The sequence below is a fragment of the Schistocerca nitens genome, chromosome 2, assembly GCF_023898315.1.
Source record: "Schistocerca nitens isolate TAMUIC-IGC-003100 chromosome 2, iqSchNite1.1, whole genome shotgun sequence".
Taxonomy (NCBI): Eukaryota; Metazoa; Arthropoda; class Insecta; order Orthoptera; family Acrididae; genus Schistocerca; species Schistocerca nitens.
Genome location: NC_064615.1, coordinates 122,271,519 through 122,298,103, shown reverse-complemented (window position 1 = coordinate 122,298,103; position 26,585 = coordinate 122,271,519). Strand labels below are relative to the sequence as shown.

The 26,585-nt window shown below is 43.5% G+C and overlaps 1 protein-coding gene across 1 annotated transcript in view; it reads left to right on the top strand.

Moving 5' to 3' along the window:
* LOC126235809 (regulatory-associated protein of mTOR) overlaps positions 1-26,585 on the top strand; it is a 316,754-nt gene that overhangs the window by 82,136 nt on the left and 208,033 nt on the right. Inside the window, exons 6-7 of the mRNA XM_049944648.1 lie at positions 12,317-12,376; positions 12,450-12,550. Coding sequence (XP_049800605.1) covers positions 12,317-12,376; positions 12,450-12,550 — 161 coding nt within the window. The remainder of the gene's footprint in view (positions 1-12,316; positions 12,377-12,449; positions 12,551-26,585) is intronic.

The window sequence follows — 26,585 nt, the reverse complement described above, 5'->3', positions numbered from 1 at the left end:
TGTAGAGGCATATATCACTAGGGGTAAGATAGACACTGCCTACAGGAAAATTAAAGAGACATTTGGAGAAAAGAGAACCACTTGCATGAATATCAAGAGCTCAGATGGAAACCCAGTTGTAAGCAAAGAAGGGAAAGCAGAAAGGTGGAAGGAGTATATAGAGGGTCTATACAAGGGTGGTGTTCTTGAGGACAATATTATGGAAATGGAAGAGGATGTAGATGAAGATGAAATGGGAGATAAGATACTGCGTGAAGAGTTTGACAGAGCACTGAAAGACCTAAGTCGAAACAATGCCCTAGGAGTAGACAACATTCCTTTAGAGCTACTGATAGCATTGGGAGAGCCAGCCATAACAAAACTCTTCAATCTGGTGAGCAAGATGTATGAGACAGGCGAAATACCGTCAGACTTCAAGAATAATATAATAATTCCAATCCCAAAGAAAGCAGGGGTTGACAGATGTGAAAATTACTGAACTATCAGTTTAATAAGCCACAGCTGCAAAATACTAACACGAATAATTTACAGACGAATGGAAAAACTGGTAGAAGCCGACCTCCGGGAAGATCAGTTTGGATTCCATAGGAATGTTGGAACATGTGAGGCAATATTGCCCCTATGACTTATCTTAGAAAATAGATTAAGGAAAGGCAAACCTATGCTTCTAGCATTTGTAGATTTAGCGAAATTCTCTCTTTCAGGGGTAAAATACAGGGAGCAAAAGGCTATTTACAATTTGTACAGAAACCAGATGGCAGTTATAGGAGTCGAGGGGCATGAAAGGGAAGCAGTGGTTGGGAAGGGAGTGAAACACAGTTGTAGGCTTTTCCCGATGCTATTCAATCTGTATATTGAACAAGCAGTAAAGAAAACAGAAGAAAAATTCGTAGTAGGTATTAAAATCCATGGAGAAGAAATAAAAATGTGAGGTTCGCTGATGAGATTTGTAATTCTGTCAGAGACAGCAAAGGACTTGGAAGAGCAGTTGAACAGAATGGACAGTGTCTTGAAAGAAGGATATAAAATGAACATCAACAAAAGCAAAACGGGGATAATGGAATGTAGTCGAATGAAGTCAGGTGATGCTGAGGGAATTAGATTAGGAAATGAGACGCTTATAGTAGTAAAGGAGTTTTGCTATTTGTGGAGCAAAATAACTGATGATGGTCGAAGTAGAGAAAATATAAAATGTAGACTGGCAATGGCAAGGAAAGCGTTTCTGAAGAAGAGAAATTTGTTAACATCGAGTATAGATCTAAGTGTCAGTAAGTCATTTCTGAATGTATTTGTATGGAGTGTAGCCATGTATGGAAGTGAAACGTGGATGATAAATAGTTTGCACAAGAAGAGAATAGAAGCTTTCGAAATGTGGTGCTACAGAAGAGAGGAGGTATTGAATATAATTGGGGAGAAGAGGAGTTTGTGGTACAATTTGACTAGAAGAAGGGATCGGTTGGTAGGACATGTTGTGAGGCATCAAGGGATCACCAGTTTGGAGGGCAGCATGGAGGGTAAAAATCATAGAGGGAGGCCAAGAGATGAATACACTAAGCAGATTCAGAAGGATGTAGGTTGCAGTAGGTACTGGGAGATGAAGAAACTTGCACAGAATAGAATAGCATGGAGAGCTGCATCAAACCAGTCTCAGGACTGAAGACAACAACAACTCTTTGTGGTGTGGAACCATGGTCATTGGCTGCAGTAAAGACCTTAAAAATTTACTGGCACAACTTATCCTTTGCCTCCTGAATACTGGTACCACCACACACTTCCGTGTGGCACATGGAACTTTCTCAGCCATTGATATTTCAATTTGCTGTCGGTCCACTGGGGAGTCCATGATGATCTGTTTGGTAGTGACCACTTCCTGATCTTCCTTTCGCCCCTACAGTTTCACTCCCCAGACACCTGCCCAGATGGGCTGTCAACAGTGCCAAATGGGATGCTTTTGCCTCTGCTTTTGACCTTGGCTGCCTGCCATATGGAGATATCTATGAGGCAATCCAGAATACTACTACAGCCATTCTTTCGGCAGCTGTTTTAGCGATCCCCTTTGCCGTAAGCAGCGCCCATCATTGGAGCACCTTATTGCCTTTAAGCAGTTCCATCTGCCACCTAGTAAACTGATGGAAGTGAGAATTCTGGGAACGGTATGTTTCAACCATTGGACCACGTACCTCTCCTTTGCAGGTTTGGGCTAAGATCAGACGTCTCTATGGATACCAGACAACTGCAGGCATACCTGGTGTTACCTCAAATGGCACTCTCTACACTGACCCAGATACGGTTGCCAAACATTTTGCTCTGCACTATGCGCAAACCTGTGTCTGAGAATTATCAACCACCCTGTTGTGTCCTAAAATTTGGAGCGAAAGATATTCCCTTTTACTATATGCCATCTGGTGCCATATAATGCTCCATTCAGTGTGTGGGAAATCTTCAGGGTCCTAGCCCACTGCCTTGATACAGCCTCCGGGCCAGACCGCATCAAAAAACAAATGATCAAGCTCCCACAGGTGGATTGTCAGCATTGTATCCTTGCCATCTTTAACTGCATCTGGAGCGAGAGTGAGCCCCATCACAATGGCGAGAAAGCATCATTGTCCCAGTACTGAAACTGGGAAATCACGCTTTAGAGATGGACAGTTACTGCCCAATAAGTCTCGCCAATATTTCCTGTAAGTTGCTTGAATGCATGGTGAGCCAGCGGCCGTGTTGGCTCCTTGAGTCTCGGCGTCTTCTGGCTCCATCGCTGGGTGCTTTTCACCTAGGCCATTCCACTACTGATAATCTTGTTTACCTGGAGTCTGCCGTCCGAACAGTTTTTGCCCTACATCAACACCTTATAGCCCTTTTTTTTTAAAACTGCAAAACGTTTGTGACACGACATGGTGTTACCACTTCCTTGCTACCTTACACGAGTGGGGTCTCTTGGGCCAGCTTCTGATTTTCATCCAGAACTTCCTGTCGCACCGTATGTTCCAGGTTCCCCTGTATCCAAGAGAATGGGGTCCCACAGGGCACTGTACTGAGTGTTCCACTCTTTCTAGTAGCCATCAATAGTATAGCAGCAGATGTGGGATCGTCATTATCACCCTTCTCGTTTGCTGATGACTTTTTCCTCTATTATTGCTCCTCTAGTGTGAGTGTCACTGATCATTGAGTGCAAGACACTGTACGAAATGTGCAGGCAAGTGGGTTATGTCATGCACTTCTGTTGATGTCGTATCATTCACCCACAACCAGAACTTTACGTCTTCAACCAACTACTCAATGTGGTGGAGGATTATCACTTTTTAGGACTGGTCTTCAGTTCTTGGTTGATGAGGATTCCCGACCTTCGCCAGATTCAGCGAAAGTTCTGCTGCACTGTAATACACGTTATTGCCTGAGTAACACCAGCTGGGGGGCAGATCACACTACCCTTCTGCAACTGTACAAAGCCCTGATACAATCCCACCTTGTTTGTAGGGTCTGGCATACGGTTTGGCGTCGCCCTCAGCATTGTGGATACTGGATCCGACACGCCACTGTGGGGTTTGACTTGCGACAGGAGCTTCATTGTGGATCACGTGCCAGCAACAGTTTGTCAGTTATGCTACCCACATTCACAGCTCCCCAAAGCATCCAAATTACTGTCTCCCCTTTCCAAACACTGTAATCCGTCTCCCACAACAATGGTCCCAATCAGGAATTATGATGACAATCTACAACTTGTTTCTCCTCTCTGTACTTCAGTTGTTTCCTCTTTCACCTCTCCTCTGGACCCACTTCTGTACATCTCCCATGGTACATCCCTCAGCCACAGCTTCATCCTGACCTATTACAAGGTCCAAAAGACTCGGTTCATCCAGAGGCCCTCTGCCACCAATTTTTCTCCATCCATGGTGCATCCCGGAATTCAAAAGTAGTCTACACTGATGGTTTAATGGTTTCTGGCCATGTAGGCTTTGCGTATACTCATGCGGAACATACTGAACTGCTCTCCTTGTTGGATGGCTGTAGTGTTTTCACTGTGGAGTTGGTAGCCATCTCTCGTGGTCTTGGGCCTATCTGGTTCCTACACTGGTGTGTACTTTTTCACCTGCAGCAACTCTTCGCGAGCAGTTTAAAAGCTGTAGACCAGTGCTACCCTCACCATCCCTTGGTCATTGCTATCCAAGATTCTCTGTATGTCCTTGAACTGTGTGGATGCTCAGTGACCTTTGTATGGACCCCAGGCCATGTCGTGATCCCAAGAAATGAACTCACTGATAGCTTTTTGAGATCAATATTTCAGAAACAAATGTCTGATTGGTATTACACTGTCAAGGTTTAGGTGCCTGGAGTATGGAATAGCTCACTCTGACTTCACCAAACAAATGATGGATGATAAAGGAGACTACAGACATGTGTAGGTCCTCCATGCAGGCCTCTTGCAAGGACTCTACTGTCCTTATCCAGCTTCTTATCGGTCATAGTTGGATGACTCGTGGTTGTCTTCTCTGTAGCAAGGACCCACCCCACTGTTATTGTGGTTCCCGTTTGACGGTGGTCCACATTTTGCTGAACAGTCCCAACCTACCTTGCCCTGTGGCAGACTCTTATCTCCCTGACTAGCTACCCCTGGTGTTAGGAGACTATGCTCCAGCAACTGACTTAGTTGTATGTTTTATTCATGAAGTGGGCTTTTATCACTCTCTTTAAGGGAGGGCCCCTTGACCTTATCGGCCCATTGGGGGGTTGGCAGAACACTCTGTTGCCTCCTTTGCCCAGACCAGGCTGCAGCTGTCTGTGCTTGGTGGTCCAGCCTGATTCTCACTCTGAGTAGAATTCCTCTGGTAAGTGGCAGAGGCTGAGGGGATGTATTTCCCCTTATTGCACTCTGCTTTCAGGTTGCTCCCTAGATGAGGCACCTTGCTTGCCTTACTTCCCTTGTCTCCCTCTCTTCTTTTTGTGCATTACCTCAGCTTCACTGACATTGGTAGACCTTTATGTTTTCTTCCCCTGGGTTTTGCACGGTAGGCTATCTCTGATCTATAGTCATATAGACACATCTGTTCGAGGAAAAGGGGACTGATGACCTAATAGTTTGGTCCCTTTATCCAACCAACCAATCTGTGACACATAACATCTTGCTCTGACAGGAGGACCCTCCATTGTGTGGTGCTTGTGGCATGCAGATCACAGTGGACCACATTTTCGTTGACTGTGTTTGATATTCAGACAAGAGGACAGCAGCTAATTTACTACAGATTTGCCCTTATTTTAACTGACAGTTGCATGAATGTGGTTCAGCGTTGAAGGTAATGTGAAATACCCAAATTGTTCCCTAAAATTTTAGGGAGAATTTTTTAATGTGTTGTCTGGGTGGCTGGCTCATCCATGTTTGTTCCTGGTGATGAGCCAGAAACATATCACTGCGTAATTATTTTATATTTCCTCTTGTATTACTTATGCTTTGATTTTTATGCTATCTTAGCAGTTGTGAGATAGTGTGATTGTCAGGTGACTGTGGATGGGATTTAGAGAGACGGAGTGCAGTTTTGTGTCAAATTGCCTCTTGCTTTCTTTTGATATTTTAACCACATATGTTTCCATTACTTTTTGTAACCTTGCCATTGAGAACTCCTAGGGGAAAACACACACACACACACACACACACACACACACACACACACAATTTTGAAGATAAGATATGTGAAGGCAGGGTTATTGAGTATTTACGTTTAGAAGGTTGCGGGTTGTTGTGAAGAGATGGCTTGCATCCAGAGAGAGTTATTTTTAAGAATTGGGAGTCTGGGCATGATTAAAGTCACAAGCAGTTGAGGAAGCACTTGGGTTTCATATCATCACATCCTATCAGCTAATAAGTCTCTGTTGGGTTGGTATTGAGAGTAATTCTTGTGCATTTCTCTTTCCATTTTTTTCCTCTGTTTTGAAAGTGTGTAAGTATCTCACATTGTGTGCGATTGTTGTTTTGCTGTCATCTTTCATTCTGATAAATAGGCAGTTTTTTGTCTTGATTTGCTCAAAATTTTGTGGGCATGAATAGAATAAGCTAAGGTTTGTATTTCCTAGAAAATTGTTTTTATTTAACTTGGCTTTTGTGGTATTGTTTGGATTCATCAAAAGTAAATTGGATAGAGAATGGAGTAATACATGCACAGAAGAAGGGTAAAATGAAGACTGAAAAATTAATATTGAAATTAAAAAATGAATTTTCACTACGCATGCTGTGCCTAAATTCTACTTGCACACATGTAGAGTATGTGGAAGATACTGGGTAGATAATGATTTGAATATTGTCCAGTGTCCAGGGATGTACAATATCCAGTCTACAATAACTAAGAACTCCACTTTCTCCATGTCTGTTGGGTGAAAGAGCAATAGCTCTTTGCTTTAAGTCTGGTAGTTATTGCTTTTATAAAGGGATATCTAACATGGTAATAACACCCAGTGCTAAGGTGTACCTGCAACATATTCATGTGTTGTATTACCCTGTATATCTTCTTCCACTAAAGCTATTATCCCATTCCAGTCCCGTGACACCAGTTGATGTTTGGTGTTTTTATTGCATTAGGTTATTGTCTACAAACATAATAATTAGTAGAGATAAAATAACTGATTGCCACTCTTTGAACCAGTAGACATTGTAGACTGGTCCCAGTAAAGGAAACGTAATATTAAATGCAGCAATTGCTTCATGTTACTTACTATGCATCATGTTACAAGTGGTGGTTGGTCCCCTTATTTTGAAGAAATGTTTTGAACTGCATCTCTCTGTGAAAAGTTGAAATGCATTGAATTTATACCTGCACACAGTAATGTGATTTACGTTAATAATAATAATAATAATAATAATAATAATAATAACAATATGAAACATGAGCTGCAGTGATTCCTGCAGGATTAGTAGTATCAAGACACTTAAATAATGTGAAGAATACCGTAGAAGTGTTTTGACATCTTTAACCACAAACAGAAGGCATTCTACTACAGATGTACATCATAATTAGTCAGTTCATCCTTACGGTTCTTAAAGTAATAATAATATTAATAATAATAATAATAATCCCCGTGGAGGCCCGGGAAAATAATAGGCCTCCGGTATGTTCTGCCAGTCGTAAAAGACGACGAAAAGAACAAACCACTAATAGGGCTAACCCCCCTTTTAGTGTGATGAGTTGGTTCAGGACAGAACTAAAGAAGCCTCGGACAAGCGCCGTCATGGTCGGGGACGACGCTTGAACCCTATGCCCGCCCACAATGGTAACGACACTGCTAGCCAACTGGAAAATGATTTAAATCCAAATAGAGGTGTTTTGCAGGATATGCTTCCTGCAACCACCCTAGAAGGAAAAAAAAGACAGAGGATGAGATGGTCAGATGAAGTTAATCGACACCTCATGTTCTGTTATTACCAAGCAACAAACCTAGGAACCAACACAACTGGATACAGATCACAAGTATACACAACATTTATTACCAGATACCCAGAATTAAAATTTTTAGCAGAACAACGATTAGCTGATCAGATCCGTGTAATAATCAAAAATAACAGGATACCCCAGTCAGAAGTAGAAAACATCAAACAACAAGTACAACAAATACTGGAACAAAATAATGTGCAAACAGAAGAAGAAGAAAATACAGTAATGGACTCAAACATCCCAGAGCAAACAAACAAAGAACAACACACACCAATTAAACAATCAGAGGAAAACGAAATCTTAAGACAGCCACCAGAACAAGCACAAATAGAACACGAAGTGACACAGATGTTAGATATAGAAGAAAAATTTCAGCTAACCTATATAGAATACAAAGACACAAATACAGACATTAGACCATTCTTGCATAGACCACTAAATAACCCACAAGTCGAAACAACAATAAAAACTATCAACACAATCATACACAACAAAATAAATGAAAACACAACTATGGAAGAGTTACAACTACTGGTTTATATAGGAGCACTCACTACACTAAATATACACACTAGGCAGAGATCAGAACCAACCAACAGACAGAAGAAACCCACAAAACCAGCATGGCAACACAGGCTACAGATCAAAATAGAAAAACTGAGAAAAGACATCGGACAGCTAACACAATTTATAAGAAATGAAATCTCAGAAAAAAAAACGAAAAAGGTTAGGTAAAATCTCACAACAAGAAGCGACAGAGCAATTAGACGAAAAGAAGCAGAAATTACAAGCATTAGCCAAACGACTCAGAAGATACAAAAAAAGTGAAAATAGAAGGAAACAAAACCAAACATTCAACACAAACCAAAAGAAATTTTACCAGACAATAGATAACACACACATTAAAATAAACAATCCACCAAACATAACAGACATGGAACACTTCTGGAGCAACATATGGTCAAACCCGGTACAACGTAACAGGCATGCACGGTGGATACAAGCAGAAACAGACACATACAAGATGATACCACAAATGCCTGAAGTGATAATTTTGCAACATGAAGTCACCCAAGCAATTAATTCTACTCACAATTGGAAAGCCCCTGGAAATGATAAAATAGCAAATTTCTGGTTAAAGAAGTTCACCTCAACACATTCACATCTAACTAAATTATTTAACAGTTAAATTGCAGACCCATACACATTCGCTGATACACTTACACATGCAATATCAAGCAGACACAGCGAACCCAGCTAAATATCACCCCATAACATGCCTACCAACAATATACAAAATACACTCCTGGAAATGGAAAAAAGAACACATTGACACCAGTGTGACAGACCCACCATACTTGCTCCGGACACTGCGAGAGGGCTGTACAGGCAATGATCACACGCACGGCACAGCGGACACACCAGGAACCGCGGTGTTGGCCGTCGAATGGCGCTAGCTGTGCAGCATTTGTGCACCGCCGCCGTCAGTGTCAGCCAGTTTGCCATGGCATACGGAGCTCCATCGCAGTCTTTAACACTGGTAGCATGCCGCGACAGCGTGGACGTGAACTGTATGTGCAGTTGCTGGACTTTGAGCGAGGGCGTATAGTGGGCATGCGGGAGGCCGGGTGGACGTACCGCCGAATTGCTCAACACGTGGGGCGTGAGGTCTCCACAGTACATCGATGTTGTCGCCAGTGGTCGGCGGAAGGTGCACGTGCCCGTCGACCTGGGACCGGACCGCAGCAACGCACGGATGCACGCCAAGACCGTAGGATCCTACGCAGTGCCGTAGGGGACCGCACCGCCACTTCCCAGCAAATTAGGGACACTGTTGCTCCTGGGGTATCGGCGAGGACCATTTGCAACCATCTCCATGAAGCTGGGCTACGGTCCCGCACACCGTTAGGCCGTCTTCCGCTCACGCCCCAACATCGTGCAGCCCGCCTCCAGTGGTGTCGCGGCAGGCGTGAATGGAGGGACGAATGGAGACGTGTCGTCTTCAGCGATGAGAGTCGCTTCTGCCTTGGTGCCAATGATGGTTGTATGCGTGTTTGGCGCCGTCCAGGTGAGCGCCACAATCAGGACTGCATACGACCGTAGCACACAGGGCCAACACCCGGCATCATGGTGTGGGGAGCGATCTCCTACACTGGCCGTACACCACTGGTGATCGTCGAGGGGACACTGAATAGTGCACGGTACATCCAAACCGTCATCGAACCCATCGTTCTACCATTCCTAGACCGGCAAGGGAACTTGCTGTTCCAACAGGACAATGCACGTCCGATGGATCCCGTGCCACCCAACGTGCTCTAGAAGGTGTAAGTCAACTACCCTGGCCAGCAAGATCTCCGGATCTGTCCCCCATTGAGCATGTTTGGGACTGGATGAAGCGTCGTCTCACGCGGTCTGCACGTCCAGCACGAACGCTGGTCCAACTGAGGCGCCAGGTGGAAATGGCATGGCAAGCCGTTCCACAGGACTACATCCAGCATCTCTACGATCGTCTCCATGGGAGAATAGCAGCCTGCATTGCTGCGAAAGGTGGATATACACTGTACTAGTGCCGACATTGTGCATGCTCTGTTGCCTGTGTCTATGTGCCTGAGGTTCTGTCAGTGTGATCATGTGATGTATCTGACCCCAGGAATGTGTCAATAAAGTTTCCCCTTCCTGGGACAATGAATTCACGGTGTTCTTATTTCAATTTCCAGGAGTGTATTAACTTCAGTCATTACACAGAAATTAATGACACATACAACACAGAACAAAATTGTAAATGAAGAACAAAATAGCTGTTGCAAAGGAGCACGAGGATGTAAAGAGCAACTGATAATAGATGCAGAGGTGACATATCAAGCTAAAACTAAACAAAGGTCGCTACACTACGCATACATTGATTACCAAAAAGCTTTTGATAGTGTACCCCACTCATGGTTACTACAGATATTGGAAATATACAAAGTAGATCCTAAATTGATACAGTTCCTAAACATAGTAATGAAAAATTGGAAAACCACACTTAATATCCAAACAAATTCAAATAATATCACATCACAGCCAATACAGATTAAGCGTGGAATATACCAAGGAGACTCATTAAGTCCTTTCTGGTTCTGCCTTGCTCTGAACCCACTATCCAACATGCTAAATAATACAAATTATGGATACAATATTACTGGAACATACCCACACAAAATCACACATTTGCTGTACATGGATGATCTAAAACTACTGGCAGCAACAAATCAACAACTCAACCAATTACTAAAGATAACAGAAGTATTCAGCAATGATATAAGTATGGCTTTTGGAACAGACAAATGTAAGAAAAATAGCATAGTCAAGGGAAAACACACTAAACAAGAAGATTACATATTAGATAACCACAGCGACTGCATAGAAGTGATGGAAAAAACGGATGCCTATAAATATCTAGGATACAGACAAAAAATAGGAATAGATAATACAAATATTAAAGAAGAACTAAAAGAAAAATGTAGACAAAGACTAACAAAAATACTGAAAACAGAATTGACAGCAAGAAACAAGACAAAAGCTATAAATACTTATGCCATACCAATATTGACCTACTCATTTGGAGTAGAGAAATGGAGTAACACAGACCTAGAAGCACTCAATACACTTACACGATCACAATGCCACAAATATAGAATACATCACATACATTCAGCAACAGAAAGATTCACATTAAGCAGAAAGGAAGGAGGAAGGGGATTTATCGACATAAAAAAACCTACATTATGGACAGGTAGACAATTTAAGAAAATTCTTTCTAGAACGAGAAGAAACTAGCAAAATACACAAGGCAATCATTCATATAAATACATCGGCTACACCACTGCAATTTCATAACCACTTCTACAACCCTTTAGATCACATAACATCAACAGATACGAAGAAAGTAAATTGGAAAAAGAAAACACTTCATGGCAAGCATCAGCCAAACATCAATCAAGACGCATCCAACACATGGCTAAGAAAAGGCAATATATACAGTGAGACAGAAGGATTCATGATTGCAAAACAGGATCAAACAATAAACACCAGGTATTACAGCAAGCATATTATTAAAGATCCCAATACCACAACAGATAAATGCAGACTTTGTAAACAACAAATAGAAACAGTAGATCACATCACAAGCGGATGTATAATACTAGCAAATACAGAATACCCCAGAAGACATGACAATGTCGCAAAAATAATACATCAACAGCTTGCCTTACAACATAAACTTTTAAAACAACAAGTTCCTACATACAAGTATGCACCACAAAATGTACTGGAGAATGATGAATACAAATTATACTGGAACAGAACCATTATAACAGATAAAACAACGCCACATAACAAACCTGACATCATACTCACCAATAAAAAGAAGAAATTAACACAACTAATCAAAATATCCATACCCAATACAACAAATATACAAAAGAAAACAGGAGAAAAAATTGAAAAATACATCCAACTGGCTGAGGAAGTCAAAGACATGTGGCATCAGGATAAAGTTGACATCATACCAATTATACTATCAACTACAGGAGTCATACCACACAATACCCACCAGTACATCAATGCAATACAGCTACATCCAAACATATATATACAACTACAGAAATCCGTAATTATTGATACATGTTCAATTACCCGAAAGTTCCTAAATGCAATATAACACATGCCGTACAGTTAATAGGAAGTGACGCTTGATCAAGGTCTGCGTCACTTTCCATTCTTAACCAGACTTAACGTCTGAGAAAGTAAAGAAATAATAATAATAATAATAATAATAATAATGATTTCTTTTCATTTATTAAGTGTGGAAAAAGTTGTCGACTGACAGTAACATCATAGATGTTTCATTTCTGTTTCAGGTTTGTCATACAAAACTCTTCTAAATTGGTGTCAAAACTTTCCTTGGATATAATTGACAAGTGAGTAGCTCATGGTTTGTCATTTTTGCTGATAAAATGTTTTCCCTATTTGTAATCACAAAAAAATCTTTAGAATTCCAGGCCAGCTGAATGATCGCAGAACCATGCTTGGAGAGTTAAACTGGATCTTCACAGCTATTACTGACACAATTGCGTGGAATACATTACCACGAGGTGATGTTTAGCTTTTATTTCCACATTTATTTTATTTCCACTTCTTTTTGTTATTATTATTATTATTATTATTGGCTTCATAACCAGCCATACGTAGTTTATACATATTAACAATAATTTAAGGAGTAAAAGTAACAACTCACCAAATCATAAAGGTATGGCATTGTCAAAAGGGGCATAATCAAGACTGAAAACTTCACTAGGTTCAGGATGATTCCTTTTTTGAGCTATGATTTGTTACCTGTACTCATTGCATTATTTAAGTTCCACCAGGACTTTCCATCCATACATATTAACAAAAGTCAGAGTTTAGCACTATCTATACATCCGCCCCCCCTCCCCCCCCCCCTGCATGTGCGTGTGCGTCTGTGTGTGTGTGTGTGTGTGTGTGTGTGTGTGCGTGTGTGTGCGTGTGCGTGTGTGTGCGTGTGTGTGTGTGTGCGTGCGTGTGTGTGTGCGTGTGTGTGTGTGCGGCGTGCACGTGCGCGCACGCGCGCTCGAGCAACACTACTTCTGTTATAGTAGTTAATTATATTTTTAGTGTTCAGTAACATGGTTTATGAAAACCATATTATGAAATAAAATATATCCATAGTTTATATATATTAACAATTTTTGGTTGAAAAATAAAATACCAAAATCAGATGTATCTTTACTGTCTGGGTCAAAATCGATGTATTGCCATAAATTGTGAATGAAATTTCTTCTGGACACTGGTGCATGTTCTTGCTAAACAAATCTACATACTTAAGTTTAGGAGTGCCAGCGTTGCAGGCAGCCAAGACAAACAAAACTTCCAGTTTCACTTACTTCCAAACAAGTCACTTTGCCAGTAGATTTTCTTGTTGAAGCTGATCCCACAGTTGAGCTAGAATCTTTTCACACTTTGAATTTACAATTCATGAAACAGCAAAACAACTAAAATGCAACTTGCTCAAGTGTTCTTTCAGGCAACTGAATATAACAGATTTGGGTTTCAACCTAGCAGCCAGTGGAGTCAAAGAAGCTGAAGATTATGTTGTGGCCAACACCAGCAAGGGAGTGATTCCTGACACTGCACCTAATGCTTGCTGTGGTCTTCTAGTAACTTGCAAGGCCATCCCAACTGAAGGTTACACCTGAAAGAGTAGCTTCACAGCTGCTCATCACCACATCCTCTTGTACATTTGGCATTCGCCACCAGTACATATCGAGGCTTCTTTGCAGATGTTCACAACAGTGTGGGTCCACTAGCTCAGATGGCACCCAACGTGGATCCAAGATCTCTGCTTGACGTGGGTCTGTGGTGTATCCCGTGGCCTCAACCCTTGGAATTCTGCGGCATCACAGATATCAACTTTGCCTCTGCCATCCTGCTCAATGGCCAAAAATTTCTCCTCCAGTAACAAATCCTCCAGTTCCAGGGTAACCTACACAACTGACATTGAGTATTGTCTAGCATTGTCTTTTCGTAGCAATGTAGATGAACATAGATCCACTGTCTTCGAAGGTGGCAGCTTCTCTGCATCCCATGAACCCCACACCACCAAGGTTCACCTCCAGCAGTCACTAATGGGTTGCAGGGAGGGGGGAGTAGGGGGGGGGGAGTTTGATAGGATGTACTGGCACTGTCCAATGTTACCATGGAAACCAAGTAGGTGTCACAACATTACTATTGACCACTGTATTGGCACCAATTAGGGCACTGATCCTCATGTGTGTCCTCGGGCACAATCATGTCAGACTCTGACTAAGAAGTTTGCACAGGGGTGGTCTGTCTCCCTTCTCTCTGGTGTTGATGTTGACAGTGTAGTGTGTGGTGTGAATGTGCTTATATGGATATGGTGATATTCTGGTGGACTGTGTTTGTAATAGATGGAACTTTGATATTGCTTGGGATGGAATTTGCTGGAATACGGACTTAAGGTAGCTTGCAGTGTTTCTGAATAGTATCTTGTACTCATATCTCTTCTTGTGCATAAATTGTTAGTAGAGTTTTATATAAATAAGTTAATGCAGACTGTTCAGTATTTGTAAACATAAACTGGCAATCCCCAACCATATACAGCTATGCTGTCAGTGTCCAGACATGTCTTACCTGACACAGTTCAAGCGTCCAAATATCTAAGCATTAGAGATATATAAGTTTTACAGATTACCTACAAGCAATATCCTTAACATATTGATTGGAGTTGATTCACTACCATGCGAGTATTGTGAAATGTGTCGTGTTGAAGCTTCCTGGCAAATTAAAACCTTGCACTGGACATGACTCAAAACCAGAACCTTTTCTCTTCATGAGAAGTGAGTCACATTTGGATACCTCAGTTGGTTGAGCAGTTGCTCTGCAAAGGCAATAGTTATGGATTTGAGTCTTAGTTTGGCACTCAGTTGTAATCTTCCAGTTTTAGTATTAGTGTTTTAACCTTTTTCTGTTACCTCCCAATAACATAATAATCATCATATATTACTTTTTTAACATCCTGCATAGCAGGTAACAGCTAATTGTTTAACAGTTTCAACATGCCATATATAATATTCGAGTAACTTGATTTGATTTTAACAGGGAAGCAAGAACATCTTAAGTCTAAGCCACCACTGCCCACACCAAAACTGGGTTCATTGTGCAGTATCACTCCCTATATATCTAGTAAAGCCAACCAATGCCCTTGAATAGTGCAAGGAGTCCCTTTACCAATTTATTGTTAGACACAATTTCCTCAGGTCTAGTTGTCCTGAAGATTCTGTATCTTTTGCTCTCCAATGTCATGCATTCGAAATTTAGGTGTGATGCAGTTTCTTCACCATCATCACAGATCCTACATTTAGGATCTTCTTCCGTTGTATCCATTGTGTGTAGGTGTTTTTTGAAATTCCCATGGCCTGTCATGAGTTTTATCTCTTTTCTGTTCAATACCAAGATTACAGAGCTTCTTTTAAAACATGGGTTGGGCATCATTATCTTACCATGTTTTTGTTTATGGACCTTGGTCCGATATTCTACACGCTATTTCCGAAGCCAGTTCCGTAGTTCTAGTTTGATCATAGCCTTGGTGATTGTCAGGACAGGTTCCGGTCCAATAAGTGGAGTCATTACCACCTTCCTAGCCAATCTGTCAGCTTGTTCATTGCCACAGATCCCTGAGTGGCCAGGGACCCACACTAGGTTTACCCTATTGCTTCCCCCTAGCTCCACCAGAGCCCTGTGGCATTCTGCAACAATCTTAGATCTTGTTGCAGGAGCTGCCAATGATTTCAGGGCTGCCTGGCTGAATAGATGTAGATGCTATGGTCATTGTAGTACCTATGCATATTCTCCTCCACAGATGCCTTGATTGCCGTAATTTCAGCTTGGAATACAGAGGCCAGTTTTCCTAGAGAGATGATGCCCTTGAGTCTTAGCTGAACCCCGTACACCCCTGCTCCAACTCCTTGGTCTGATTTCGATCCATTGGTGATCCAAATGATGTCTCCCATACAGTGTTGAACTGTTTTTCCCCACTGCTTCCTGCTTCCAATTATTATATTGTAAGGCTTGTTGAAGCAGTTGGGAATTATTATATACACTCCTGGAAATTGAAATAAGAACACCGTGAATTCATTGTCCCAGGAAGGGGAAACTTTATTGACACATTCCTGGGGTCAGATACATCACATGATCACACTGACAGAACCACAGGCACATAGACACAGGCAACAGAGCATGCACAATGTCGGCACTAGTACAGTGTATATCCACCTTTCGCAGCAATGCAGGCTGCTATTCTCCCATGGAGACGATCGTAGAGATGCTGGACGTAGTCCTGTGGAACAGCTTGCCATGCCATTTCCACCTGGCGCCTCAGTTGGACCAGCGTTCGTGCTGGACGTGCAGACCGCGTGAGACGAAGCTTCATCCAGTCCCAAACATGCTCAATGGGGGACAGATCCGGAGATCTTGCTGGCCAGGGTAGTTGACTTACACCTTCTAGAGCACGTTGGGTGGCACGGGATACATGCGGACGTGCATTGTCCTGTTGGAACAGCAAGTTCCCTTGCCGGTCTAGGAATGGTAGAACGATGGGTTCGATGACGGTTTGGATGTACCGTGCACTATTCAGTGTCCCCTCGACGATCACCAGTGGTGTATGGCCAGTGTAGGAGATCGCTCCCCACACCATGATGCCGGGTGTTGGCCCTGTGTGCCTCGGTCGTATGCAGTCCTGATTGTGGCGCTCACCTGCACGGCGCCAAACACGCATACGACCATCATTGGCACCAAGGCAGAAGCGACTCTCATCGCTGAAGACGACACGTCTCCATTCGTCCCTCCATTCACGCCTGTCGCGACACCACTGGAGGCGGGCTGCACGATGTTGGGGCGTGAGCGGAAGACGGCCTAACGGTGTGCGGGACCGTAGCTCAGCTTCATGGAGACGGTTGCGAATGGTCCTCGCCGATACCCCAGGAGCAACAGTGTCCCTAATTTGCTGGGAAGTGGCGGTGCGGTCCCCTACGGCACTGCGTAGGATCCTACGGTCTTGGCGTGCATCCGTGCGTCGCTGCGGTCCGGTCCCAGGTCGGCGGGCACGTGCACCTTCCGCCGACCACTGGCGACAACATCGATGTACTGTGGAGAGCTCACGCCCCACGTGTTGAGCAATTCGGCGGTACGTCCACCCGGCCTCCCGCATGCCCACTATACGCCCTCACTCAAAGTCCGTCAACTGCACATACGGTTCACGTCCACGCTGTCGCGGCATGCTACCAGTGTTAAAGACTGCGATGGAGCTCCGTATGCCACGGCAAACTGGCTGACACTGACGGCGGCGGTGCACAAATGCTGCGCAGCTAGCGCCATTCGACGGCCAACACCGCGGTTCCTGGTGTGTCCGCTGTGCCGTGCCTGTGATCATTGCTTGTACAGCCCTCTCGCAGTGTCCGGAGCAAGTATGGTGGGTCTGACACACCGGTGGCAATGTGTTCTTTTTTCCATTTCCAGGAGTGTAGTCGGCAGGCATCGGCAGGCATTTCCCCAGCCATTCCTATATTTACCTCACTCACTGTGTTAGTGTGTGATTCTGGATATCCGAATGAGACCCAGTTTTTGCCAGTTTTAGGTCTGTATGCCACAGCTGCTGCCTCCATCTTGATCCAAAGGCGTAGTGGAGGTATGTCCAGCATGGCTTCCATTCCAGCAGTGCTGCTAATTCCATCTGTTATGGCTAAGCAGGCCAGTCTTTGCTCCTTAGCAAGCTCCTTAGCTGCAACCCGCTGTTCTACCTTTTTCCACCACACTACGGCCCCGTAGGAAATCCTAGGTCTAACCACTGTGGCGTATATCCAGTGCATATCCCTGGGGCTTAGGCTCCAGTTTTTGCCACGAGCCCTTCTGGTACTCACTAGAGTACTTATCTTTTGCCTTGGAGCAGATGCTCTTAATGTGAGGGGTCCATGTTAGTTTCTCATCTAAGTTTACCCCTAGGTATTTTGCTATCCCCTTCACAGGTGTAGTTTCATTGAAGAGCTTTAGATTCCAACTTTGTATATGGCACCACAACAGTCTTCTTAGGATTAACTCTCAGATCCAGTTTGATACACCAATTTTGCACAATGTCCAATCCTCCTTGTACCATATTTATAACTGTGTCAGTAAATTTGCCAAGTATTACTATGACAAGGTCATCTGCATATCCTTGGCAGAAGCATTGTCTGGAATTTAGTTCCTCAATGAGTTCGTTCACCACTAGATTCCACAATAAAGGGGACAGAACTCCTCCTTGTGGGCAGCCTCTAGTGGTGTTAATTACGATCTTTTCATTCATGATGGTAGTCTCTACCTTTCTTCCACTAAGCATGGTCCTGGTTCACCTACGTATAGTGGTCCCCAGGTCATGCACCTCTGCTGCCCTTACCATGGAATCGAATGTCGTGTTACTGAAGGCCCCCTTGATATCCAGGAAGATGCAGAGGGCTATTTCTTGGAAGTGAAGTGTTTTCTCCACCCTCCCAATGAGTTGGTGGAGAGCTGTCTCACATGATTTACCTGGTGGATATGTGTGTTGGTTTGAATATAGAAGAACCCTAATTAGCCTTCTCTCCCCAACGTACACATTAATCAATTTTCCAATGTTTTGAGAATGAAGGAGGACAGACTGATTGGTCTCATATCCTTGGCCTTGGTATGATCAATTCTCCCTGGCTTTGGAATGAAGACAACCTTTACTGCCCTCCAAGCATTGGGAATGATTCCTACTGCTAGGCTAACCCTGAATAAACTGCGTAGGACTCTTATGAGCTTCTCTCTTGCCTGTTGCAGGAGAGCTGGAAAAATTCCATCTGGGACAGGTGACTTGAACGGTTGGAATGTTCCCACCGCCCATTGGATTTTATTAAAGTCCACACACTCCTTGGCCGATTCCCAGTCTTCTCTTCGAGTGCCTGAGAACCATTGTCTCTCCGGTATCACATTCTGGTCTGTGTTGTCCAGCAGAACATATTGAGGAAAGTGAGTTTTGAGGAGCAGTTCCAGCGTCTCATGTGCTGTCTTTGTTTATTCCCCATCCTCCTTCCTCAATGTACCTCCTGGATTGGTTGGTACTCTAGTGAGAATTCTGTGAAGTCTAGCTTGAGCAGCCATGCTCTCTACTTCCTCACAGAATGCCTTCTTTGCTTGTCTGATTGCAAGGTTGTAATTGACAAGGGCATCACGATATTTAGCCCATTGTACTTTGCTTCTCACAATGTTAAACAGTCTCTGTACCAGTTTTCTTTGCATTTCCAAGTTGTTATTCCACCAAGGGACACTCCTATTTGTTGCACTTCTTGGTGATTGTGCAATTGTTCTGATATGAGGTCCCTATAGCTGAGTTAACTGCCTCTGCTACTTCCTAAATTTCTTATTGAGGTTTTAATTTCTGATAAGTCTGAGTCAAGGTCCCTCCCATGTGTCTCCCAGTCTGTTTTCCTAGTATTCCTATAGGTCATGGTCTGTCTGATTCCCATCTCAACCTCGAATTTAATGTACATGTAGTAGGCTCTAACACCACATGTCATTGTTTGACATTGCTGCCCTCATCATGGAACCAAAGGTTATGTCAATTACTTCTTCCCTTCTGCTATTCCTGAATGTAGGTTCATTGCCCCTATTCAGGACCTCCAAGTTCTAGCTAAAAGAAATTCAAGAAGGTACTCACCTCTACTGTTGGTGTCCTTGCTGCCCCACACTAGGTTGTGGGCATTGGCATCATATCCCACCTGCAGTTGGTCACCTTGCCGATGGCAAGCCTCTACCAGTCTCCACACCTCCAAAGGAGGAGGAGAGCTGTCTTCGTAAGGAAGATATGCTGAGGCCAAAATAATTTCCATCATGATACCTTCCTCGCATTACTGCATTTTAATGGCCACTAAATCCCTGGAGCAGAAATCCATCATTGGCATGAAAGAAATTCCATTTCTTACATAGATGCATGTTCTGGAGTTTCTTAGATTTGTAGCATAAATCAGCTAACCTCCAGTGCCACCAAGGCCTGATACACCCCCTTTATATAAAGAGGGTTCTGGTATCAGGGCCACATCCATTTCCTGCCTCCCCAGGCATTAACTCAGGGCAGCACAGGCCCCTTTACTGTGCTGCAGATTAATCTGAAGCACCTCCAGTCTCTGTCTTGCTGCCATCTTTGAGGTATTTGAGAACCCTGACTGTGACCTGCGAGAACCCTAAAAACAATTTCGGGTCCTGCTCCCACATTGCCTTCAGGGATTTCTCTCCGACGTCCACCACCAGGGTTTGTCCTTCCGGTACAACCTTCTGGTTGATCACACTCTAGTCTCCTGTTGAGACTTTTGGGTTCTGGGCCCCTATTTTCTCGAACAGAGTCTTAGGAGAGACTTCCTTAAGGATCTTTGGTACCCATATTGACACCCTTGCTGCCTTAAGAAGCTCCGCTGCCATCTTGGCCAGCAGCTTCGCATCTTCCCACGGGAATATTATGGGCACCTAGTCCTTAAGCCATTCCACCATGTGCACCCCCTCACAGACAAAAATGAGGGCACCATGATCTAGATAGACCCTCCTGAAGGTGAGTCCAGGGCCAGTGTCCTCCCCAATCTTTTCAAAGAGGGCCATCTGTACCAATTCCTCCTACTGCCAGGTAATGGCCACCAGTGGATAGCCTTCCTGGATAACTGCCAACCTAAAAATCGAGGCTGCATTCCCTATTTCTTGCCTCGGTTTTTTCTGTACTCGCTTATCCAGGGAGGAGGGAGTCTTAGATTCCTCCCTTATCCTTTTGCTACCTGTCTTCGATGTTGTGAGGGTCTGCGTATCCCCTTCAACCTGAGACAGTTTTTTTTCTGGGGGTCTTAGGTTCAGGTCCCTTTAATTCCCTCCACTTGTCTTTAGGAAGCCATTCTTTCTTACCTATTTCCTCTGTTCCCTGAGTAGTTTCCTCCTCTGGGCCCCAGACACGGCTTTGATCTTAATCTGGTCTAACTTCTCGGTTACAGTTCCCATTTCTGGTTCAGGTCTAGATCCTAATTCAGTAGTGGGAATGCCTTCCATCGGTCCTGACCCCAATGTTTGGGTGTCTGAAGTCTCAATTTACCCCTCAGTTTGTTTCTTGTTATTTTCTTTAATCATGTCCATATTGGTCCCACGAGATTTGGGGATCTTCCCGGTCCACACCAGGAATACCCCACTCGGTGTAAGGATACTTACTTAGGGAGGTCGGCTGGTATCCCTGAGGCTCCATTTGGGACACATCTTCCCATGTGCCACGCACCCCTCAGCATGGATCGCATCACACCTTGAGTTGGGAAAGGGAATTGGGTAGGAAAAGTAGTGGATCGGGAAGATGGGACGTTGTGGGCCACCCTCAGTCTGATCCATTGGCTGAGGCTTTTCCGGCAGTAGGTCCTCCACCTTCGGCATAGCCCTCAGCATCACACGGATACACAAGCCTCTCCACCTGTACAGACAGTGCTTCATCAAGTTGGTGTCCCCTGGAGAGCTTCAAGTAACTTTATAACCTAAGCACTGATATTCTCTGATGGCTGCTTCGGTCTCAGACCACCAAAATAGGGTTTCCCAGTGGGATGGTCATGAGAAGGACCTCTTCTTTCAGTTGATGTTGGGATTTTATTGTGTACAGAAGGGCATCAGACAGGATATTATTTTCAGATTTGATTAACTAAGAAAGAGTGAAGATTAGTTTTTAATGTCCCATCAATAGTTAAGTCATTTGAGATATAACATAAGCACAAATTGGAAAAGGTTGGAGCAGAAAACCAGTTGTGACCTTTCTGCAGAAATAATCCTTGCAGTTACATCAAATGATTTGGTGAAAGCTTGAGAAACCCAAATCTGAATTGTCGGTCATGGATTTGTGCCCTGTTCCTAGGTGGCCACGGGTGTTTTTCTCAAACCAGTGTTTACTGAACTTTATCTCTTTTGTGGTTATGGGATCAGGACTGTTTCTCACTGATGATGAGAATGAGAGAATAGTGAAACTAATTTAATTACAGAAAGGAGACGGGGAGGCAGAGAATGGCGACAGGGGGGGTGGGGGGGGGGGTGTAAGTGTGAAAGAGGAAGGAGATAGGGCATGGTGAGAATGCTTGAATAGGCTTAGTGATGAGAAGTGTGTCACTCACAGTGCATCACTTACAGTGCTGAGATAATATTCATAAGAAAGCACTATCTAGGTAAAGTGATGGATTATAATTTTTTCTGCAGGTGAAAGTGTTTGAAACTTGTACAGTTTTGGTGAATAGAAATTGCATCATACTTAACATACTGTCACTGTTCATGGCCTGTGGCAGAAAACAAATTTTAATTCCTAGAAATGAACACTACAACAGAACTGTCACGTTCTCATTTGATGTTTTCATGTACCATTATATTAGAATGTTGCGCAAATCGTAAGTTGGGTGCATGACACATTCTTAGCAGGGAAAGATGTAGCATAGCCAATGTGCTCTCTACCTCTGCTCTGCAATGCATGCTATAACTGTTCTTTTCACTGACAATCAACAATTCTAACAGAATGCTCCAAATCAAAGCACCATTGCTGCTTCTGACTCTTGCTCTTTAAAATTTAGGTACTGAGAAAATTATTGCTATTGATTGGTAATGTAATACCTATTGTGTTTGCATTATGTCATCCATAATGATCACTTAATGGACAAACTGCTTGTAACATAAAGCATATGCGGTGAGCAATCAAGTAAGTAAAAATTATTGAGTTGTGGAATTGTAAGCACTGGTTTGGCGGGTGAGGGCAAGTTGTGGCATGACAACTGGGCTGTCATGACAAACTACATGGTCGCCAGTGAGTGAGTGCCCAGTGTCAGGTAATCAGTGGTTTTCCCAAGGCCTCAGGAGTTGGGGGATGGCTGTCAGCCTTGTGAACGTCTGGTCTGTGTGTGAATAGGTCCTAAGATGGCATTGCTCACAACATGGCAGGATTTCAAAATTCTATAGTAATTCACAGTTTCATTGAAAAATCAATAACATCAGCACATTTGGAGCACAGAGATGAATGTTTTGGGACTTTAATATTATGAATACTATGAAAACTAGGAAAGTTAAGTAGTATATTGAATGCATGATCTTAAAAAAAAACCAAAGAAGTTAATAACAGTTGAACATTTGACAAACAAAATGTTGGATGATAGTCTAAGACGCTAGCTATCATTGCTGAAAGCCACACATTTATACAAATTTTATTTGTTGAACTGTCACGTACTTTACACTTTGTTAGTTATTTAAATGTGTTGGATCATTGTATTCTCCACAGCTACATGACAAATGACTACAGCAAGGCTTTTCTTATACCTATCCCTACGTAACCATGTAACATGTCTTTAGATTATTACCTGATTTCTAGGTTATTTAATCAAATGTTAATTCATTCTATATTAAAGACACTCATAATTTGAAAATGTTAATTTACATATAAGGTTTGATAACACCACTAAATAGAAAGTAAAAACACACATCTATTGAGCAAGCCAACTTTATTGTTTTACATATTCTAAAAACTTTTTCTTTGTTATTTATCATAAGTGTGCATGCATGAAATTCATGTTTTAATTGATGCTGCTTTTACTTTTTGATACAGAATAATGTGTATGTGACTGACATTTCATTTAACATATAGTTCATATTTGTAACATATATATATATTGAATAATAGTCCATTGTCTATACTTTAAGTACATTGTGAATTTTGGAGGAAAAATTGAGGACTTAAGAGCATGAGTGAGCAATCACTCCTGGGTTAGTCCATGTGGATTGTTCTTCAGGTAATCCAGATTTGGTTACAGTAGCTTTCATGAAATCCTTGAAGTAACTGCTATGATTATTTCTTCAGGAAGGTCACAACTCATTTTCTGCTCCATCTCTATCCAATTCATGCTTATGCTGTGTCTTAAATGACCTAACTGTTGATGGAACATTAAACAATAATCTTTCTTCCTTTCTACGATCCCCTATCATAGTTTTATTTCTTGGATAATCAAATCTGACAATAATATCATTCTGATGCTCTTCTGTGCATAATAAAACCCCAACATCCTTCTTATGACCTTCCCACTGGATAACCTTGCCACGATTGTCTGATCGCAGCAGCCATTAGACAATACGAAGTGCTTAGCAGCAGAAAGTTAATTGAATATCATATATGGGATGTTGAAATTAAACAGCTCTTACCTGCTAGTTAGGATATTAAAAAAAGTAGTATGTGAGTATTGTGTCATTGGAGGTATCAAAAAAGGTGAAATTGTTAATATGTTTAGGGGTGCAAAGAAGAGTGAGTACATATCGGAAATGAGAGTGAGTACATATCATAGGAACTTAGATTAACTGTGGTAACACACAACACTCAGCATGATTTTTCACTCTGTAAGATTGAAACTGAGTGGTGAACACAGACTTGAACCCAAAATCATTTGCCTTTTCTGGGCAAATTCTCAATGAGCTCATCTATCCAGGTATGACTCATTACTTGTGAAGAGCAAAGCCTCTGGTTTTGATTCCTGGTCCAGCACAAAGTTTTAATTTTCCATTATGTTTCAGTGCAGGGCACATTTCACAACATTGTTGTTGTAGTGAAGCAAGTGCAATTAATATGTTAAGGATATTGCTTGTAGGCATCCTGTACTACTTGTACATATTTGTTGCTCAGATATTTGGGTGCCTGTAATACGTCAGTTGAGACATTTTCGGATATAGATAACATTGCTATCTATGATGTGTGTATTACCATTGTATGTTTATAAATATTGAAGTCTGCATTAACTTATTTTTGTAAAAGGTGTTCTACACATGCTACTAACAGAGCTTGCTCACAGCAAGAGATACTATTCATAAGCACTGCAAGTTATCGTAAGTCTATACTCCAAGCAAAATTCCATCCAAGTCATATCAGCATTTCATCTATTACTAATAAGAGTCCACCAGAGAACACCATAACCAAATCTAGCTGGGTTGGAATTTCCTGTGCCTGGCAACCGGTTGTTTGTGTTGGCCTCCTCCTCCTCCTCCTCCTCCTCATCATCATCATCATCATTTGTGACAGTGGTTAGATTGGATTGTGTTAAAATTGGACTGTGTAAAAACTGGGTCTTTGTACGGGTGCTGATTACCGCGCAGTTGATTGCCCCACAAACAAAACATCATCATCACAGTCAAACTACACTCCTGGAAATGGAAAAAAGAACACATTGACACCGGTGTGTCAGACCCACCATACTTGCTCCGGACACTGCGAGAGGGCTGTACAAGCAATGATCACACGCACGGCACAGCGGACACACCAGGAACCGCGGTGTTGGCCGTCGAATGGCGCTAGCTGCGCAGCATTTGTGCACCGCCGCCGTCAGTGTCAGCCAGTTTGCCGTGGCATACGGAGCTCCATCGCAGTCTTTAACACTGGTAGCATGCCGCGACAGCGTGGACGTGAACCGTATGTGCAGTTGACGGACTTTGAGCGAGGGCGTATAGTGGGCATGCGGGAGGCCCGGTGGACGTACCGCCGAATTGCTCAACACGTGGGGCGTGAGGTCTCCACAGTACATCGATGTTGTCGCCAGTGGTCGGCGGAAGGTGCACGTGCCCGTCGACCTGGGACCGGACCGCAGCGACGCACGGATGCACGCCAAGACCGTAGGATCCTACGCAGTGCCGTAGGGGACCGCACCGCCACTTCCCAGCAAATTAGGGGGACTGTTGCTCAACCGTCTCCATGAAGCTGGGCTACGGTCCCGCACACCGTTAGGCCGTCTTCCACTCACGCCCCAACATCGTGCAGCCCGCCTCCAGTGGTGTCGCGACAGGCGTGAATGGAGGGACGAATGGGGATGTGTCGTCTTCAGCGATGAGAGTCGCTTCTGCCTTGGTGCCAATGATGGTTGTATGCGTGTTTGGCGCCGTGCAGGTGAGCGCCACAATCAGGACTGCATACGACCGAGGCACACAGGGCCAACACCCGGCATCATGGTGTGGGGAGCGATCTCCTACACTGGCCGTACACCACTGGTGATCGTCGAGGGGACACTGAATAGTGCACGGTACATCCAAACCGTCATCGAACCCATTGTTCTACCATTCCTAGACCGGCAAGGGAACTTGCTGTTCCAACAGGACAATGCACGTCCGCATGTATCCCGTGCCACCCAACGTGCTCTAGAAGGTGTAAGTCAACTACCCTGGCCAGCAAGATCTCCGGATCTGTCCCCCATTGAGCATGTTTGGGACTGGATGAAGCGTCGTCTCACGCGGTCTGCACGTCCAGCACGAACGCTGGTCCAACTGAGGCGCCAGGTGGAAATGGCATGGCAAGCCGTTCCACAGGACTACATCCAGCATCTCTACGATCGTCTCCATGGGAGAATAGCAGCCTGCATTGCTGCGAAAGGTGGATATACACTGTACTAGTGCCGACATTGTGCATGCTCTGTTGCCTGTGTCTGTGTGCCTGTGGTTCTGTCAGTGTGATCATGTGATGTATCTGACCCCAGGAATGTGTCAATAAAGTTTCCCCTTCCTGCGACAATGAATGCACGGTGTTCTTAT